General features: G+C 35.0%; 1 protein-coding gene and 1 long non-coding RNA gene across 4 annotated transcripts; one reads left to right on the forward strand and one right to left on the reverse strand.

Annotated features, from left to right (window-relative positions):
• The first annotated feature begins 377 nt into the window (after positions 1-377).
• On the forward strand, positions 378-14,909 carry LOC111449375 (transcriptional activator DEMETER-like). Of its 2 annotated transcripts, XM_023089242.1 has the most exons (21): positions 378-578; positions 1,388-1,457; positions 1,848-2,032; positions 2,414-4,462; positions 4,543-4,878; positions 5,604-5,694; positions 5,791-7,198; positions 7,302-7,381; positions 7,469-7,553; positions 7,639-7,730; positions 7,801-7,869; positions 7,966-8,002; positions 8,151-8,233; positions 8,603-9,031; positions 9,589-9,625; positions 9,711-9,768; positions 9,966-10,102; positions 10,287-10,352; positions 10,931-11,045; positions 11,170-11,208; positions 14,522-14,909. In XM_023089242.1, exons 3-21 carry the CDS (start codon positions 1,891-1,893, stop codon positions 14,635-14,637), a joined length of 5,469 nt encoding a protein of 1,822 aa, XP_022945010.1. In that variant the 5' UTR covers positions 378-578; positions 1,388-1,457; positions 1,848-1,890; the 3' UTR covers positions 14,638-14,909. The 2 variants fall into 2 exon arrangements, with proteins under 2 accessions (XP_022945010.1, XP_022945011.1); XM_023089243.1 differs by lacking the exon at positions 1,388-1,457.
• LOC111449376 lies at positions 13,605-19,693 on the reverse strand. Of its 2 annotated transcripts, none has more exons than XR_002711590.1 (5): positions 19,415-19,693; positions 17,954-18,023; positions 15,331-15,467; positions 15,157-15,191; positions 13,605-14,277 (listed from the first exon to the last, which is right to left on the reverse strand). It is a non-coding gene; the product is annotated as an uncharacterized LOC111449376 (long non-coding RNA). The 2 variants fall into 2 exon arrangements; XR_002711591.1 differs by having other exon boundaries at positions 15,331-15,499.
• Between the last annotated feature and the right edge of the window lie 1,972 nt (positions 19,694-21,665).

Below are 21,665 nucleotides of genomic sequence, written 5' to 3' on the forward strand. Positions count from 1 at the left end.
TAATAATTTATAAAATTTTAATTTTGTGTCTAATATATTTTTAAGTTTTTAATTATATATATTATGATTTTTTTATTTTTGTTTAATAAATTCTTAGCATTTTTAAAATTTTCTGAAAATTTTATTCTATATCTAATTTAATATATAAAAAAATTATTAAATATAAAATTAAAATACATTTTTAAAGCTTGTTTTATTAAAAAAAAAACAATAAATTAAAATTTAATCTTAAATAGAATTTGTGCATATTAGAGTGGACCGGAACGAACCGAGAAAGAACCGGTTCGGCTTCAGAACCGAGAAAAAGCCGCTAACGCTGACTCCAATGACCGAATCAGAAGTGAAGTATTTTTTTTTTTCTTACTTTTAATTAAACGTCCCTGGACCATCTCTCTTTCTTCTCTCTCTATCTCTCTCCTGGAAACTCAAGCTACCAACGTAACTCTCTCTCCCCCTTCCTCTTTCCATCAGCATTTGGCATTTGATCCACCAAGAAACTCTACCGGAGTACGGAGTAGCTGATGGGAGGTAATTACAGAATAACAAGCATTGGATCGGTGAGGATATTGGTGAAAGAGGTAATTCGAATTCATCTTTGACTGACTCTCTCTCATCTTCTGTGCTTATGGACGCAAGAATATCAGAATTAGGGCTCAAATTGAGGCCTCATTATTTCAAATTGTATGTTTCTGTTATTTGTTTGGATGATTCTGTCGAAGCTCGGCTAATTTCTGTAATTCTTCGGTGTTCTATTAATTTTCTTCTTCTTTCTCTTATTGAAGATTTTGAGTCATTGATATGAACTTAGAAGAACTTGATATTTTATGGAACTAGATTTGTTATGTCATTTACGATTTCGATTCCTTTTGAAATAATCGAAGTAAATGCTTTGGAGGAGGTTGATCCAGAGCTCAGTTTGACGTTTTTCAGGGGATTTGTCCTGTAAATTTGATTCTGTATAGAAAATAATTGTACAATTGGAAGGAATTGAAGCTGAAATTGATAACTAGACAAATTTTAAGGTGCATATCTCTAATGAATTGCTCTGTTGATTCTGAGTATAAAGTCTTGGTTCATCGGTGCTTTCTAACTCGTTGAACACTGAAATGACTTATTTATGGAGTTCTAATCTTCTACTCCGCTTCAAATGTGCGTGAAATTGTTCTGTTACTGTTCTCTGTATCTAGAGGATTGTTGATACTATTATTTCATTTCCAATTTCTTTTGAATTTATCTCATCTATGACTTTATTCGAGGTGCGGTTAAAGGCATTAATGCCGACTATTCTTGAATGCTAGCTTGTTTAAGTCAAGATTAACCGTAGAATTTGCCTTCTCTTCCAATTTTAAACAAATCGGTTCAAAATTTTATGTTCTTTTTTGTGTAGATTTAACGTGCCAAGGCTTTGGACAAATCTGCGATATGAACCTATCAGTATAATTTATATTCTCTCTCTGGTAAGAATAACTGCAGTAGTGAACTGTCTGGAAGATTAAACGTTGTTGAGCTGCTGCTGCCTCTTATTTCGTTCTTTCTTTCTTTTTCTTTTCTTAATGGATTTGGCCTAAATTATAAAAACTGATTTTAGTATAAAACGAGTTACTAATAGGAAGAAATTTCCACTTCCATGTTTTTATCTACAATATGATCATGTATTTCTACATGAAAATGGTGAAAATATGATCTGCCACCGCAAGTTTGAATTTAACCATCGGCTCCTGAACTACGATTACGTTTAAGTTATGGTTTCTTCAGAATGTGTTTTATCGCCGTCATTTCTTTCCAAACAAGATCTATAATTTGCTTTTCATTGACGTTATGCCTGAAATTGTGCGTTGTTTTAGCAGCTTGGCGCCAAGCAGTTAGGAGAATTGCCTTGATGTTCGTTGCATGCGTTTGACAGCATTGAACATGAATTCTCAAGCTAACAGCAGTGGGGAATTCTATGCCGGAAATTTATTGGTTAGAAATCAAAATCTTTATCCAGAATCGAAACCATCTAGTAACAATAGCTACGCCCAACATCGCCCATGTAAGTCCACGAATTATCTAGCAATTGTTTTACACGATCAGCCTCTTTGTAGTTATTGCAAATAATATGAATATTCAGTAAATTACTAATTTATGCTTTAATATAATCATAAACCCTTAAGAAAAGAAAATATTGATCTTAATCGTTACTTTAGATGGACTTATTCTCATCATTTTCCGTAACCAAATGAAAGTTTACTGTAGTTAGCTGAATTGCATTGGGTAGTGTAACTATTATATATGTACGGTGCCGTGCGGTTAGAACAGAGCGAACTGTTCTTTTGCCTTTTACTATTATCATGAATAGATTTTCTTTCCCGTTGCTTCTTCTTTCACTACTAATTTTGATGAGTGATGAAATTGTGGTTTGTGAATTTTACAGATGGACTCCCCATGTATCAATCCAGTTATAACTTGAACCCAGCATCAACGACACAAACCAACTCAATGTCAACGTTTAACAACTCAGTCCATCCTCCACCGTTCTCCTCGCATCTGGAAAATGCTGCATTTGATTATGTCCCCACACCATCTTTTCTTGTAAGAAATGAAAGCTCAAGTTTCAGAAAGGACGGCGGGGACGATTTCATCAGAATGCTTCAAGATGAAACACCCCGTCAACACTGTGATGAACTTCTACAAAGCATTGTGGAATCATCATGTGTCGGAAATTCTACTCCATTTAAGGGAGTGAGGGACTTTGGGAATCATAGAGATCTTGGGATCGATCTCAACAGGACACCAGATCAGAGACCAGCAAAAAGAAGACAGCATACACCCATGGTATACACAGAAAAGTTTACTGATTTACTTAATCTTCCATTGGATGAAAGTTTAAGACTGTACGAGGAGACACAGGAGAATTTTGTCACAGTTCCACTTGATGAAGAAACTCAGAAACGTCATGATGAACTCTTGAAGGATCTCACAGATACATTATCTGCATCCGTTTCTGAACCAACCCCAGCGAAGGAAGTGGAGAAGGGCAGCGCTCAAGCAGTTGATCTTAACAAGGCCCCAGAGTTGAAGACGCCTAAGCGGAGAAAACATAGGCCCAAGGTTATAAAGGAAGAAAAACCCAAGAAGTCTCCTAAACCTGTGACACCGAAGATTCCCAAGGAGACCCCAACAGGGAAGAGAAAGTATGTACGGAAGAAGAACATCAACAAAGAAGCAGCTACTCCACCTGCGAATATTGTGGAGATTAAAGATTCGAGCACCGCAACTAAAACAAAATCTTGCCGGAGAGTAATACATTTTGAGATGGAAAAAACTGGAGATGAGGAACCCGAAAAGAAACCAGATGAGAAATATATGCAAGAGGAGAACATGGGGAACCTTTGCTTCACCACGAGACCAAACGTTCCAGATTTCTGCTCCCAAACTAATGGTGTTGGTGGAACAATTCCAGGTGTTCATATCAGTCAGCGACTGGGCACAATGGTTGAGAATGTGCGACCAACAACACAGAGTAACCTTTCTCACATGAGTCACATGACGACCCCTCTCACATCACAATCCGAAAGGGAGGCAGCTGGAGGCCTATTGAACAAATTAGCAAGCAACACAGCAGGAGATTTGATCAATGTTCGTAGAATTTTAGACCAAGGAAAAGCAGATCGATATCAAAATGGATTCATCAGTGGATTCACTCCTGTTCAGCAACAAAACCATAATTATTATAAGGAGCTGATGGGGATGAACTCTGATTATTCTCAAACAGTTCCAAATCATCAGTTCAATATCAATGAACCAAGGGGCTTAAAGAGAGGCCGTCCGCCTGCAACTCAGCCAACACAGTCGTGCTCGATAGCTACACTGGACTCTTCAGTGTTGAGTCAAGGGGTGTCACAAACGGGTGAGTTCTATAGACAAAGCAGCAGTGTAAACATAGGATCCTTGGAAATTCCTGCGAAGAAATTTGAATCTGGACTCTATGCAACCCTCTACAAGAGATATTCTACTATCCAAGCAAATGAGGGTTGCTCAAGCCACCTCAATACAAGTGGTCGCAATCCTATCAATTCTGGTGGATTTACTGCAGAAATGAGGCAAGCCATGCTAAATGGTCATATTAGAAGTGAACAAAGCACCAATAGACAAAATAACTGGACTAAAGAAATCATCGGTGAAAGGCCTATTCCCTTAATCGTCCATGAGAACAATTTTCAGAGGCAACAATTCTCACAAAATCTGCATCCACAATTCGATAGGACATGTGGCACAACTGGGTCGAATAAGGTTACTAGCTATCGCTCATTGATTACTGGTGACAAATGTAACGTGCCCCAACCATTTCCGCATCCGAAAGCCTCAGATCAACGGTATGCACAGGCTTATCAACCCATGATATCAGGTTCGCTAGCAACAAATCAAGTACAAAAACAAGGGTACTCGTTTAGCTTCCACCAAGTTCCTGATAAAAAAACAGGCAAGTATACTTAAATTCTTTAAATGAGGAACTAGATCTTGCTGTGAAGTACTAACTATAACCTCTTGATATTGATGTAGGTGTACTAGAAAATGAGATCATACGCAAAATGAAGGGTCTCAAGCTTAACGACGATAAAGGAACCACGAGGACAGAGCAAAATGCTATTGTTCCATATAAAGGAAATGGTGCAGTAGTTCCATATGTGGAGTCTGAACATTTAAGAAAACGAAAGACGCGACCAAAAGTTGACCTTGACCCGGAGACGGAGAGAATATGGAATTTATTAATGGGGAAGGAAGGAAGCGAAGGCATTGAAAATCATGAGAAAGGCAAGGAGAAATGGTGGGAAGAGGAACGGAAAGTTTTTCGTGGTCGTGCTGATTCGTTCATTGCGAGGATGCATCTAGTGCAAGGTTTATTTCTTATATCTAACTGAGGAAATTTCTATTTTATTTAAATGTCAGATTTAAAAGAAAACTAAAATGAACATTTCAAAATAAGGGTTTACAAAATATTTACTTTTAACAATTCTCAAATCCATATTTCAAAAGTTCCTTTTTTTTTTTTTTCCTTTCTTTCTTTAAATAGAATGCACAGTTCAAATTAAACAGAACAAAACCAAAACGGTTCAGTTTTTTTCTTTTTTTTTTCTTGATTTTTAATCACTTTGGTTCAGTTTGTGTCTTTTTTATATTTTGACAACCAAAATATAAAAGAACCCACCCAGCTGGAATAAGAAAAGTGTAAATTTAAATATTTCATTATTTGCACGTTTTTTTTTCTTCATAAATTTACATAATTTACAATTAAAGTTTTATTTAATTAATAAATTAACAGGAATTAAATCTCTTTCAAAAAAAAATTAATTTACTAGAACTTGATTGATATATATTTTAATCATACTTTTAATTCACTTTTTTTATTACAAACTTGTAATGCACTTGTATAATTAAATATGGCGGGAAGTAAGCGTTTTGAAATGATAGAAAAAGTGTAACAGGCAAAGAATTTAACCGATTCATTCTGTTGAGTTCCACTTATGGCAACAAAAAAAAATAATATCAGTTCAATTATAGGGGAAAGGATCAGTTGTTGACTCAGTTATATGTATACCGAAATTCTCTTTTTCTCTTCGCAGGAGACAGAACGTTTTCACGATGGAAAGGATCAGTTGTTGACTCAGTTATAGGGGTTTTCCTTACCCAGAATGTTTCAGATCATCTTTCAAGGTAGGCTTATGATTTCGGTTAGAACTCTAGATCAAGATTATCATTGAAACAAAATAATGAACGAGTGGATAACATTGTTCTTTTCGTTCTTTACAGCTCTGCCTTCATGTCTCTAGCAGCACGATTTCCTATAAAATCTACCAGGAACGTTAGGACTCAGGTTCAAGTTCAAACGAGCATAGTGGCCAACGAGTCAGCAGCTTGTATACTATATTCAGCAAATTCTATAAAATGGGAAGCTCGATTACTACCCCAGCCAAGGTTTGAGATGCCCCAGACGTCAATAAACCATCAAAATCAAGGAGTGAACTCAGGGACTCAAAATCAAGGAGTGAACTCAGGGACTGCAAATTTTTTCACAGAGGAAGGTAGTCAAGTTGTGGAGGAAGAAGTCATATCCTCGCAAGATTCCTTCGACTCGACAATCACACAGGGTACTGGAGGGGCTAGATCATGCTCAGGATCCAACTCAGAGGCTGAAGAACCCATTGTAAGTTACTACTCTAGCAGCACTCATTGTTCAAATTTCACAGAGATCAAACAAGTGGAGACGACTACCATCGAACAGAATTCCTTCAGTGACTTGAATAGAACTACAGATGGGAAACAGGAGTCACTAATATCAGAATGGAATGAGCTTGATAATCTCAACGGTCATTCCTTAACAAATTTCCTTGTAAACATCGAAAACCAACACAAGCAAGAACCAGTTGCTCCTTCAAACAATCAGTTGCACTTGACCCCAGACTGTGGGGTATTGGAGGTTGAAGGCCGTGAAGCATTCAGTGAAGAGAGCACATCTTCTGGGCCATCAATTGTATCTGGATGCTCCACAGAAAAGAATATGACTTGTCATAGCTTAAACATTAGGGGTCTCAAGCGAACTTTGGATAAAACTTGCGCTGAAGAGATTGGACAAGCAAGATCTCAAAAAACCACAATGGAGCATAGCGAATCTGTCGGTGAGCACTCTGTGCACCTACAGGGTAATGCTATTCAATCGGGACCTCATTGTGAGTATAAACTTCATGAGAATTATGAACCATGTAAGAGGATCAAGACTTCCCCATTAGGAAGTGCATCAGTTACCAATCCTCACCAAGAATTAGATGCATCAGCCAAAATGCAGAAAAATGGCCTCTCAAATCCCGTACATGTGCCTGCACACACAGAAAAGTTGCTTGATGCGGTGGATAGAACGCCTGGAAAGGGAAATCAAATAAACTTTTCAAATAATGAGGTCCATTCTCTATCTAAGGCAAACAATGGAGGAAATGTTAGCACTTCAAAACCAAAAAGAAGAAAGGTCAATAGTGAGAAAAATAGTACATTTGATTGGGATAGTTTGAGAAAGCAGGTGGAAGCCAATGGACTACTAAAAGAAAGAAGCAAGGATGCCATGGATTCAATAGACTATGAAGCAATCAGACTAGCCAGCATTCATGAAATTTCTAGTTCTATTAAGGAACGAGGAATGAACAACATGCTAGCCGAACGAATGAAGGTACGTACAAGCAGTTGAAATCTTTAAATACCTATTTTTACTTAGATCAATTACTAAACTAAGCAGTAACAACTACTCTTTGCATTGTAAAATAATGTTGCAGGAATTTTTGAATCGCCTGATGAAAGATCATGGGAGCATTGATCTCGAATGGTTAAGAGATGTTCCTCCAGACAAAGCAAAGTATGGCATATAATTTTCTTTTATCAATCCTAGCTTTTTTACCAGATCTACTTATATAATTAATATAAAACCATATACCTGCTGCAGGGATTATCTACTGAGTATCCGAGGACTGGGTTTGAAAAGTGTGGAGTGCGTTCGTCTATTAACGCTTCATCATCTTGCTTTCCCAGTATGATTTTTCACAGACAATCAATCATTTATTAGAAGCTTGATAGAGGGACTTCTAATATAATCTTAAATTGCTTTCTACATAGGTTGACACAAATGTTGGAAGAATAGCTGTTCGACTTGGATGGGTCCCTCTTCAACCGTTACCCGAGTCGCTTCAGTTACACCTTCTAGAACTGTAAGTAATACTGGATTGATGAGTGGTCAGTTTTCTGTAATCCAAAACTTCTAACCTCCATCCTTTGTAGGTACCCAATGCTGGAGACCATTCAAAAATACCTGTGGCCAAGATTATGCAAACTTGATCAGCGAACACTGTAACCCCTCAATACATTCATTATTCATGTTTGATGACCAAAAAATAAGCAAACTTGAATTAAGGTTATACTTATAACTAAGTCTCTATTGTACAGGTATGAACTGCACTATCAGTTAATTACATTTGGAAAGGTGAGGCCATAGACTCGTAGCATCCCGTTCTTTAGGTCCTTCGGTATATCATTACCGTCACGGGCATAGACTGTAGATGCAATTTGTCCTTTTAAAGTACATAATGTATATGCCTTATGGAAGTGTTGATTCGTAATTGTGACATCAGGTGTTCTGCACAAAGAGCAAGCCAAATTGCAATGCATGTCCAATGAGAGGAGAATGCAAGCACTTCGCAAGTGCTTTTGCAAGGTTTGTCAATTTCTTTCAAATTGCATGTATACAATCCTGCCTATGACTGACACCATCAGAATCTAGCTTTTCAACAATTTAGTATCTTATTGAGTATTGATCATGAAAGTTCCAATTCCAGAGATTATGTTCATAAATATAGAATTGTTGGAGGAAATCTCACGTTGACTAATTTAGGGAATGATCGTGAGTTTATAAGTAAGGAATACATATCCATTGGTACGAGACCTTTTGGGGAAGCCCAAAGCAAAGCCATGAGCTTATGCTCAAAGTGGACAATATCATAACGTTGTAGAGGGTCGTGATTTCTAATATATGCATGCTTACCTTTTGAACACTTAACTAAAGCATGAACTGTATCTAGTACAGTGCTCGACTTGCTCTGCCAGCACCGGAGGAAAAGCGCATTGTGCCTTCAACCAATCCTGTCGCCGCAGAGAAACAGCCAGCTTTATTCACGAGACCTTTGCCAATTCTTGCTCCTGAAGCAAGCACTTCTACAGGAAATACCGTGCGCACCAGCAACTGTGAGCCAATAATTGAAGTACCAGCGTCACCCGAACCCGAGCCCAATGAGATAATAACCGAAAGTGATATTGAAGATGCATATTATGAGGATCCTGATGCTGATGAAATCCCTACCATCAAACTCAGCATAGAAGAATTCAGAACAACATTGCAAAATTTCATCCCTGAAGAAGACATGTCCAGAGCTTTAGTTGCCTTGAACCCAGAAGCTGCCCGTATCCCAATGCCAAAATTGAAGAATGTGAGCAGGCTACGGACTGAGCATCAAGTGTAAGTTGTTTTTCTACTTCCTCTATTTCATTTTTAATATAAAACAAGTAGACGCTGAATCTAAAAAAAAAAAAAAAAAAAATTAAACTAAGCAACTTTATTTTAGCATTAGGATAGTAACAATTTTGTCCATTTAGTACGAAACAATAGAATCATTATAAGGGGAGAGGTGAGAATCCATTAGATTTAACAATTTTTATAATTATGAGTTGAATTTGCATCTTGAGACCGTTCTTCAATTGTGCTATCACAATGAAGCAAATTTTCTTTTTGGTAATAAGAACATGCATGACTGATTTACTCTAGAAATGGTAATTTATCTCATTGAATTTGATTGAAACAAGTGAATATCTTGATTGATCAATATCCGAAGTTTTGATGTTGAATTTGGCTGATTCCGCCTTTAAAAAAGAAATTAAAGGAAATTTTGATCTTTAAGAACACCAAGATATTAGACTTGATCCTCCTAGACTGGACGGACTGTTTTTTTTCGTATGCTCATTCATTTTTCTCAATGTAATCTCGGTTTCGATAACTCGTCTTTTATCTAAATGCAGGTATGAACTTCCCGATTCACATCCTCTCTTACAAAAGGTAACATTTCCACTCAAGTTTGATAGAAGCACAGTAACGTAGCAGCCTTTAATTTGTAATAACAATAAGCTATTTAAACATACAGATGGATAGACGAGAACCTGATGATCCAAGCCCATATCTTCTTGCGATATGGACGCCAGGTAAGCAGTACTCACTAATCAGCTCTATAAAGCAATGATTTTCTGTTCCTTTCATCTGCCTGCTTCCTTTTCCCCTTCTCCATTTTGGTATCATCGTGGATGGGCAATAATGGTCTTAAGCAGATAAGGAGAGAATTATTTTAATTAACAATTATCTTTTTGTGAAAAAATATATATATATCTCCAAAAATCTTCAGGTGAAACAGCGAACTCGATTCAACCCCCGCAAAGTTGTGGGTCCCAAGACCCGAACAGGCTATGCAATGATGCAACGTGCTACACATGCAGTTGTAGAAGAGAAGCTAATTCTCAAACAGTCAGAGGAACGATCCTGGTAAGATATAACATGTATATCTATATATATATGTATGTATGTGTATATATATATGTATGTATGTATGTATGTATATATGTATGTATGCATGTATGTATGTATATATGTATGCTAACTTTAATTTATTACTATTTAAGAGTATTTTCGTCTCTGAACATTTCTATTCTCCCTTGCAAAATCGCAGATACCATGCAGAACCGCAATGCGAGGGAGCTTCCCACTCAATGGAACGTACTTCCAAGTTAATGAGGCAAGTCGTGTACCAACACCATTATGATCTTTAATGCTCTATTTTGTTTTTACCCCCCGAGAATTTGAGCGATTTAATTTGAAAATTTTCTATTTCGCCTTTTAAATTAATTTCAAATCCAACATTTGATTTAAATGTTCAACTTTTAAAAATTTATTCCATTGTAGTTTCAAAATTTTCAAAATATCCATTTTAAAATTTCAGATTTGTTTTTTTTTTCCTTACAACTTTTTATTAAACCACTATTTTATCTTTGTTTGTGACAAATTAATGGCACAACTTTAACGACCAATTTGTTCAAGTCCCTATTGGCTATATATATATTACTTATTTTAAAATTCATTGACCAATTGAGCTTCATTAGAATTTTTATTTTCATTCATAAATTACGTTAGTTAAATTCCTTTTTTTTTTTTTTTTCCTTTTTATTTCTAATAAACATCCCAACAAAATATTTTAATAGCAAGCATCTGAAACTGTAATTCCAAATAAATTTATAATAACGATATTAACTTCTCAACATGAAGATGCTTGAGACTGCATAATTTCTATTTTTAACTTCTTGTTCAAATTAGCAGATGTTTGCAGATCATGAATCCAGTTCAAAACCTATCGATGTTCCAAGAAAATGGCTATGGAACTTACCCAGACGAACCGTCTACTTTGGTACATCAGTATCTACAATATTCAGGGGTAAGAATACCCAGATTCAAGGATGTGATGATCTTCTTCCTTTTTGTTATTATCAACAAACTGCTGAGTGACGGGTTTAAGTAAATAAAAAAAGTAACTAAATATATGAATTTTTTGTCTCTAGGGCTAGTGACGGAGGAGATTCAGCTATGCTTTTGGAGAGGTACGTATTTTTCTAACTTGCTAAGTTTCTTGCATTGAGATCTAAATACAAGCAAGTAATGGTGGACTAAATTTTTAACCTGGTCAGATATTAAAACATAAAATTCATACAAATAAGATAAAATTTATTCACAAAAATAAAACGTAAATTTGCAAAAAAAAATTATACACAAAAATAAAACGTAAATTTGCAAAATTTTATTACCACAGTCGTGCATTGGTGATTGCAAATTATTTATTTTTTCACTTAATTCGTAATCGATAAGATTATATTAATTTTTAACCAAATTATTTCAAAAGAGGAACAAGGAATGTTACCTGTGTTTGAAAACAAATGAAGAAAAGTTTCACATGTTACATTGTATTTTTATTAAAAATAAAAACAATTTTTCAATAAATTACTCAAATTAAGTTCATAATTTAATGAAAACCAAATACAAATTAAAAATATTTTACAATTTTGATGAATTAAGTTAATTATTTAATAAAAGTTACTTGACCTAATTTAATGGTGTATTATTTGAAACAAGTAACTTTGATTATAGATAATTTATTAAAATTTTAATAAACACAATCACAAAGAATTGAAGTTGATTTCGGCCAATTTAAAAAACATATTTTAAATACATTGCACTCTTCATTTTCCATACATTAAATTGAAATTATCTTTTTCACAAAAAGTATTTTTTCACTTAATTCGTAATTGATAAGATTATCGTGATTTTAGAATCAGTCATGGTATACTAAATAGAAAAACATCTTCAGTTTTGTGATACGCTTTATATAAATATAGTTGTTATTTCTAAGTTGATTTCAAAAATTATAATAAAGAAAAATATATAGGCTTAAATATTTTTTAAAATAGCAAAAAATAAAGTCTTTCAACTCTTTAGCTTTTCCTTTTTGAAATTGAGAAACTAAAAAATAATCTAAAATCTTATAAAGAACAAAAATATTTTTCAAATGTTTTTTTTTCATTAAAAATAAAATAAAAGACTAGAAATACGACTTCACTGAGTGGTTGGAACTAAAATTATAAAATAAACTTCTTTTTACTTAAAGGTTTATAATGAACTGGCTTTAAAAACAAATTTGAAAAACTAAAATAAGAACTTACAAATTTTAAATAATTAATTTTTCAATTAATACTTGTAATTCTAATATTTAGAAAACAGCAGTTCATAATCACAGGGAATCACTAAGAATTTAATTGATAAACATTTTAGAAGATAATGTTTGGGCTGAAAAAATCAGTAATCAATAATAATATATAAATAAAATATGCTTTAGTAAATCAATTTCATGAAACAAATTTTAAAAATAAATTGTTTTTTTCAACGGTGTTAAATTGTCAGCCGCTGTATACTTATGGTCCAAAAAATGTAATAAAAATAAGAAATGAAAACTAGAAAAAATTTATCTAATTAATTTCTTGAGTTTCTATCTTATTGTGTGTGTGTGTTGTACATGTATATATATATATATAATAAGACCATTTCAACTAATAAACAAATTTCTTAAGATAAATCTAAATTTTTTACATTTTTGTAAGACATTTTGATGTATATGATATTGTATAAAAATATAGCATAACGAAACAAGATAGTTAACTTTGTCTAAATAAAAAGCTTAAACAATTTTAAGCAATTCATAACATCTAAATCTTAATTTAAATTGAAAAACACAACAAACCAAAATCAGATCAGCTTTACCGTAAATGGTAGGCTCAGGCAGTACTTACAAAATACTGCAGAAAAGACCGTAAAGCATGTCCTTAAATTCTAAGGCTTTATTTTCTTTTTTTGCTTTGTTTCTTTTCTCTCCTTTATTTTCATTTTTATATTCTTATAGAGGGGCTCAAAACTCGAGTATATTAACAATAAAGCTTTTAAAGGTATAAAGAATAAGGTCTATTTTTTTAGAATCCCTTGACATAGCATACAGCCTGTGTTCCAGTTGGTGTTTCAATTAACAGAGTGGTTTCTGTGGTTCTGTGGAGGGAAGGGAAAACCGCAGTAGGTCATTACCTCAACTAGACTGTTCCTTGTTTAAAACTTATATCCGAAGTTTAAGTGCCCCAAAAATTGGAAAAATATAAATCTTACCACACCTCTATTGACCAACTCGTCATGGAAAACCTGAGATTTAGTTGATAAATGTTGTTGGAAATGGTTTATAAGTGGCTTTTTTTCCCTGAAGTTCAGCTTGTGGGTAGGAAAATACTAAATCTCTAACCTTAAGAGCTATACTAAAGTTGGCCTTGTCAAAACATCCTATGAATTACCTCGGGAAGCTAGGGTTTCAACCAAGAGACCTAAACACAATAAAACCAATGTTGGAGGAGCCAAGTAAAAGGGGAAGGTAAAAAAGGTTGTAAGAGATTAAAAGACAAGGGTTCGAAAATTTCATCCCAAAAAACCTTATGGTCTGGCTAGTTGTTTTTCAGGGAGCAATTAGGTGTTGTGTCTAACGAGCCAATAGGTATTTCTGTGTATTGATTGGTTATTCAACCTACTAAACCCACCTATACAGACAACATATCTTTTCCAAGGGCATAGTAAAAGTTAGCTAGCACTGTTAAAGTTTAACTTACTTCCTAACTATTTGTTAAATGTATTCACTTGTAGCAATTTCATTGGCCTGTTTCCATTAGATTTCATCCCCAATACTCATGCCTATCATGATTCCAAAGAACTAAGGAGTTTCCTTATATGAACTCTTTATGATCATCTCACCCAAGGAAGAATGTAGTTAGAGCAATCTTGTGGGAGATATGGAAGAGGAAATGAAAGGATTTTCCAAGAGAATTATGACCTTTCGGATATAATTGGGGGATCTTACAACTTAAGATCCTACTAGGAATTTGTAGTTAGATTAAGGACTTCAGAGAAGCGAAAAGAGTATCGGTAAAGAGGTATCTGCCTGTAACGTCATCTCATCTCCATGCTAACAAGTTATGTTTCAATATTTAGAAACATACAAATGATTTCATAGCACCCATAGTGAGAAGATGATCACCTATAATTGATAAGCCTTCCCATGATGTACCAAGGGTTCTGATCATCCGTAACTGAGGTAGAAAAAAGCAAAGGTCAGAAAAACTTGAGAAATATCTGAGTGAATAAATTTCCCAAGGAAAAAATGAGGACGATCCACTTAATAATGACAACATGGCAAGGGAAGATTAGGGAGCATCAAATAGCTAAACTTTCTTATTATGCATTCAAGTAAGAATCTTACCTTATGGTCTATCAACTATATGTATTTCTGTTTGTGTGTTCTGCGGACAAGCTAAATTTTGAGTAATTTTGCAGGTTTTGTTTGTGTCAGAGGATTTGATCGGAAAACAAGGGCACCTCGACCTTTGATTGCTAGATTGCACTTTCCAGCAAGCAAGCTGGCCAAGATGAAGAACGAAAACACAGAATAGTCTACTTTTTAAGCAAAAGGGCAGAAAGTAAGAGCGAGAGCACAGAAAGGGATAGCTGACTGCTAAAGAAGATTTTCGACTAACCTATTGGTCTACATTTTTAATTATTCTTGGTCTAGCGTGAAATGCAATAGCTGCATGTTAGCCAAGCTGCAGAGGAAGAAGTTACCAAATTGAAATTTTAGAATCCATAAGTGAGATGTAGTCTCTACCCTATTGATATTCATATGATCATTCTCAATTAATGCTCGAAACAGAGCCCATTCTTCAAATCTTGCCTGCATCTAATTTTTCTTCCAGTAAGGTTTAACCTTTTTGTGCTTACACTCTTGGTATTTTAATGGTCAAAACTTGAAAGTTGGTATCTATCACCAAGAGAAGAATGAATGCAGAATGCATGTCAATGAGAGTAGGTATCCAGCATAGTTGGCATGAAAAGATTGTAGAGAAGGCTTGAATGCATACATGAACAAAAAGCAATAGCAATGGAACAAACTTGTCAGAGTCATTCGTCAGTACCTCACAAATGAAACAGTGTGCAGCACCGCCAAACACTGCAAGTAAGAAAAAGAACAGTAAATGTGCAAACTAAATCACACAATGAACAATGGGCAGAAAACTACGACTTATAGGTAAATAAATGCATAGCACTGTCAAACTAACATTTATCAAAAATCATGTTCAGTTACTTACGGATCATAACATGCCTGAGCGAATACTGTACGCACTTGACATTAAATCCAGGAAGCTATTTGCGTGGTCAGCTACTTTACAAGATATGAAGCTTCAAACAGTTGAGAATCACAAATCCATGATCCAAGTGTGGAAAGCTACGCCAAAGTGAGGACTCAATTTAAAGTCCCTTCAAAATACTAATTTTTAAGCGCTAAAGTTATGCAAGAAGTGAGCTTCGGAGCAATAAACAAGACAACAAAGAGGAGAAAAATAATCCAAAGGTCAGAATGAAAGTAGTTGAAGACCTCAAGCAGAGTTGCGCTGGCCAAGTGAGTGCTGCCACCAATTATTCCAACCACAATAGTTTCGTATAAAAAATTGACAACTAAAACCAACACCAAAAATAGGTATGCAGTGACAAATAGCGAATGAGAACTTCAAGTTCAGCAGTAAATTGAACAAACAATGCTTGATTGCTGTATCTACATCCATTGTAGAAAAATATAAGCACATACAACACAATGACAAATGATGTATAGCCACATTTAAACCAAGAAAATGTCAGCTGAACAATAAAAAAAGTATAAGCCGTGCTCATTCATAACTAAGTTCAAGTCTATTCAATATCCTTCAAGCTTAGATCTGAGATGGCACTTTTGTCATTGGATCATGACACAGTGAACTGGAAGCAGAAAAGGCATTTTTAAATAAAAAACTCGTATATGATTCAAAGTGCAGGAACAAAACTCCTAGTTTCAAGCCAAGGAATTTCAAGTACCAATAGCAACATGTACCAGAGACAAATTTATATACCAAACTTCTTATATAAGATGAAAATAAAAATATGTGGATCAAAATAATATTTGATACTATTTGGAAATGTGTAACTAGAGCACTCCTATGGCACGTTTGGCTCGAGAGGAATCTTCGTACGTATGAAGATAGAGCTTCTACTTATGAGATTTATTGGTAGAATGTACAGTACACCTCATCTCGGTGATTTTTAATCATAGGGCATTCTTTTGTAACTACAAACATAACGTGACTGTGAACAATTGAAAAGCCCTTGAATTCTTTTGTGGGTGGTGTTTCCCTCTTCCCCAAGCCCTTAAGATGTTTTCCTCTCACTTGTTAATATACTTAAGTTTCTTATAAAATAGAATATTGGCAATATTAAAGGACAATATAACAAATGATCAAACAAAAACACGGATATTTCAAAAATTATAATCAGCACATTGATGAACTGAGGTATAATCAGCAAGTTCTCCAAATGACAGCAGACTTTTTTTTCTTTTCAAACATGATGCAACCGTGCTCATGAAATCACTGTTTTACATACCTATTGTCTAACAGAACTACTTTGGTTCTTAAAAAGAAAAAAGAACATTCATCTTTGAGAGTAAAGGAAGACAAGTCCTGAAAAATAATTATTCAAATATGTTTTGAACCAAACAAAAAACACAAGTGAAACTTTTAAGAAACAAAAAGACTGAAGTTCTAGTCTAGACAAGATATTTCATAATTCTTTTCGTTACAATATTGATCTGCATAGTGTACTACATTAAAAACACGAGCTTGATAGATTCAATCGACCTCTCATACCACACCTTTCTAATATTAGAAACCATGATGTCCATTGCTGTGCATAATCAGCTAGCATTTATTACATGAACTAAAGTATTTCAGTTCTCTTTTTACAGAAAGATATTTCAGAAGTTCCAAGTAATGTTTCACAGACGATCTGATTACAATAAACACTGTCAACCTTAACTGGATTGATCATGGAAATCAGAATAGTCGAAGAGGATTTTGAGAGTAAAGTCAGAGTTTGGTCTGTTTCAGGCTGGGGGAGGGGTTTACATAAAATTTCGGTCACACCAGGTAGCAGCTAACAAAAAGCTTATGGTTATAGCATATACACACTGAATACACATGCTAAGGCCTTTTCCAAGGTAGAGTTGGAACAAATCTGACAAAACAAACCAGAAGCCCAAGCCTCTTGAGTAACCTCATATCACTAGAAGGCTTTCAAGAAACATACTGAAGAGTCTCAATTTACATTCTTTTATATAGGTAATACAATTAATCTCATATCACCAGAATGCATCTGAGCAATACACTTGAGAATCTTGATTCACATCTTTTTATATAGGTAATAAAGTTAATCTCATATTACTAGAATGCTTTCGAGTAAATTGAGAACACCGTCAAGCCGAACTTAATACTTGTAACTTACTCCATATATGTTCAATATCAGTGTAAAAAATTTCATCAAAATAGATGCATTGTATGTAATGTTAAGACATGAGGTACGCACAAAAGCTCCTACCAGCCTAACCATACAATGGAAGCACATATTGTACATTAAAAAATAAATAAAACTCTAAAAAGGTGTCCACAAAAAGAAGTCTTGAAGTCCATAGACATTGCAATTTTTTTATATAACTTCAAAGTTTCCAACACAAACAGTCAAGAAAAAAATGGATAATACTAACCGTTGTTTGCCTATATATACTTTGCTGTAGGAATTCAATTTAATTGCTAAATGAAACGTACAAAAGGAGACCAGGCCAAAAAAATAAAGTTGCAAAAAGAGTCACAAGTTTGCAATAACCATTGAAGAAACCAATAATATTACCTTTAGTTGACAACATAAAGGAGATAAGGGAGCCAAATATGAAGAAACAGCTGAGGGACAGATGATTTTTCTGCATGAATTGAAAGGGAAAAAAGTATGGGTGTCAAAACATATATGGACCTATATACACGGGCAAGTTTGTTATTATAGACACGAGAATGGAAGACCAAGGTGAGCCTAGTACAGATGAATCAAATGTATGCCTGCATAAGTGCAAGTTACAATTATGCCTCAAGGAAAAAGACAGGTGGCTATGCATGTTGTTTTAGTTCTGTCTTCCATGTAAATGTTAAGATGTTTTTGCATGCTCAACAATGCATATCAAGACAACTACATATTTATACCACAATTCCTCAACGAAAGATAACACTTATGATAATTCCTTGACGAGTTAATATAACAACAAGCTAACCATGTTAAATGAATCTGATCAATCAGAGTCAGACAATTTGTGCAGAAAAAATGTTGAGATTTATCTAAACGAAAATAATGCATGCTGTATGCTTCTCCAAACAAATTTTGTGTTTCAGATAAGATTCTCGCATCCTAACTCCAAAGTAAGACAACCAATACCACAATCAAGACAGATGTAGCCAAACATATGTTAACTTGTAGATCTTTGACTAATGTATGTTTAAGCGAACACATTACTACTTTATAACCAACAATTATATGTACGACTAACTTCATCCAGACATAAAATGTGAATGAGAATTGTGATGGCTCTGATGAACACAATCAAATGGATAGAAAGATAAATAGAGGAAATCGTAAAACGGAGATCTCAAGTTTACAGCTCAGAACTGTGATATGCAAATTGAAGCAAGTTTTACACATTTACCAAACATCGGGAAAAGAGCAAGAAAAAACAATAAATCTCTGCTTGATCTCGAATACTTTGAAGCATAAAAGTTAATCAAGCATTTTATTGGAAAATTATTATGTTCTTGTTTCTATGACCTAAACAAGAGTCAAAATTCGTATTATCTTCCAATGAAATTTAAAAGCATTCGCCAGTTTTTCGCACTCAACATCAAACGTCCGTCACATTACACCAACAGTAGACTGGCAAAACACTTTCTACTGTAAAAAACGAAGTCACGCCAGGTCTCGATCATCCACAACTATCAGATAAATTAAATCACATCTCCAGAAGAGATTACAACTAAATAACCTAAGAACAACAGTCTAAAAAAAAACGAAGAAATATACACGATAAGAAACAGAACATAACGACTCTCCCTCTCTCTTATCTGTTGCTGCTTAACAACAAATCGTACGGACATATACATACAGCTTTTACACCACGATTTCTCCGAATACAAACGCAAACACATAGAAAACCCGAACGAACAGAGATGAAAATAACAAATCAAGAAGCAAAAACCACAAAAACCTAGGGTTTTTTTCTATCGCATCACGAGTTTCCGATTCAAAAAATCTAAAAAGACTAAAACGCACCAGTGATTGATTCGGCTTGAATCATCAGAATCCGAAAGAGACATCGACGAAACTCCATGCATTTGGCGATGAAAAATGCAGAGAGACGGAGAGACAGAGATAGAGAGAGAGAAGAAGAAGAACGGAAAGAAGAAACGGCCATGGCGAGAACCGAGAAGTTTCTAAATATGGAGAGCTTTTTTCGAGGGATTGGTTTCGCGCCTCTTTGTGTAGCAACTTTGTAAGTTCCCTCCGAACTATATTTAATCGCGCGGGTGGGAGGGACGAGGGTGCATGCTTTTTCGGTGAAACGTGTGGGGAGACAAAACCAAATGACAAAATCGCTTTTCTTGCTTGAATTCGGGGATGTGAGAGCGAGAAAGATCACAATTTAGCCGTACGATCCAGCCACTATCACTCCACGTCAAATCTAACCGTCCAATTTTATTTTATTTTATTTTATTTTATTTAAATGATGGGTTAACTATTTAATTTTTATAATAAATAATTCGCCCTCGAGGGTTTATTATTTTTTCTTCTAAGAGTGGGAGTGGAATATATAATAAATAATTAAATAATTCCATAACCGTCCTAATGTTACCACTTACGAATGAGTCACAATGCTCAAAAATAGTTCTATATAACGAATTATTTAATAGCTATCTCTATTTTTTTAAAAGCTAAAAAAAAATTAATGTTTTTTATTCTCTTTAATGATAATGCATATTTTAACTATAAAAGACGTTTTTTTTATTCATATTCGTAGTTCTATAACCTAGCACATCGTTTTTTTTTTAATATTTTAATTTTAAAAAATATTTAAAATATTATTAAGAAAAATAATGTTGGCTCATACCACTTGTCACAGTCGCATTTTGATGGCATGGACTTGCGATTGTGTGGCACTCACTTTCTAGCCACAAGTAAGTTAAGCCTATTCGTTATTGCATCGCCTATGATTAAGCGACATATGCTCGAGCCTCTGGCCCCAGTTCAAAAATAAAGTTTTAGAAAACAGAGCATAGAGATTTGAAAGTGGTGTTATATAGGAATGTAAGCAAAAATGCAACAACAACTGCTTACAGCGCATGTAACTATCGTGTAGGGAGAAGTGAGTTAAAAAATTATTCGTTTTAATAAATATCAACTTTAATGGTGAAAGATTGAACCATTTCACTTGACTACTTGGTCTTAAACGAGGCTTTTAGTTTAGTCATGGCATTAGTTTGTGTAGGAAGACAAATCCAATTTTGATTCGAGAACACATGGTGTATATAAGTCAATAGGTCAATTAAAAATTAAATGCACAACACGTAAGTACATGGCAACTTCTCACGACCTCATCACATTTATCATCGAAGAGGTCGTCTCGAAGATTGGACACGATGCTGCGTTGTAGAGGCCTAACGCAATAGAAGTTGATTACATGTCGTTAAAGCAAAACCTTCCCGACGTACACCACTTTATTTGACATGAAGATTTCTCTTTTTAATATTCACAAGACAACAAGGTAATTTGTAGGACATTAAATCACTAATTAGTTGGCTAACGTGATTCGAACCTATTCCCTCCGATCGTTTAGTCGACTATTTCATTCGGTTTCTAGGTCGTGAAGAAATTGTTCAACACCTTCCCAATTAGCAGAGGGAGAATAGGAACAGTTACACGCCACAACAATCATACATTCGTCCACCTCCATTACGCTTTAGGAAGCATCCGTCTTCGATAAACTACCCACCTTGCAGTGTTCCTCCCCTCTCCAAAACTCGGTGCGACGATTAGACATCCTCAGACGAAAGCATGGTCTTTTAAAATTGGTCGTTGTATGTCACCACGTCCCACCTATCCTACACATTCGATTAAGATTGTCACTGCGAAGCTACAGTTAAGGTGCATGGGGTCTTACCATCTAGCCGTTAGTACGCCGCATCTATACGGAAAATTCAATTTCACCGGGTCCATGTTGGAGACAGTGAGGCAATCGCTACACCATTCGTGCAGGTCACTACTTATGTGGCAAGGAATTTCGTACCTTAGAACAATTAGAGTTACTGCCGCCGTTTACCGGAGCTTCCATTCAGAACTTATAACACTTCTCCGCCCGACCTTCCAGCACTAGGCAGGTGTCAGATTCTATACATCGTGTTACTGCGTAACAGAGTACTATGTTTTCAATAAACAGTCGATATCTCCTAATGTGTCGCTTTCCTAATCAAAAGATAGGAGAGCACTCCTCCCATAAATACGGGATCATTTTGCCGAATTCCTTCGA

Source organism: Cucurbita moschata, unplaced genomic scaffold (genome assembly GCF_002738365.1).
Source record: "Cucurbita moschata cultivar Rifu unplaced genomic scaffold, Cmos_1.0 Cmo_Scf00011, whole genome shotgun sequence".
In the NCBI taxonomy this organism is placed as follows: domain Eukaryota; kingdom Viridiplantae; phylum Streptophyta; class Magnoliopsida; order Cucurbitales; family Cucurbitaceae; genus Cucurbita; species Cucurbita moschata.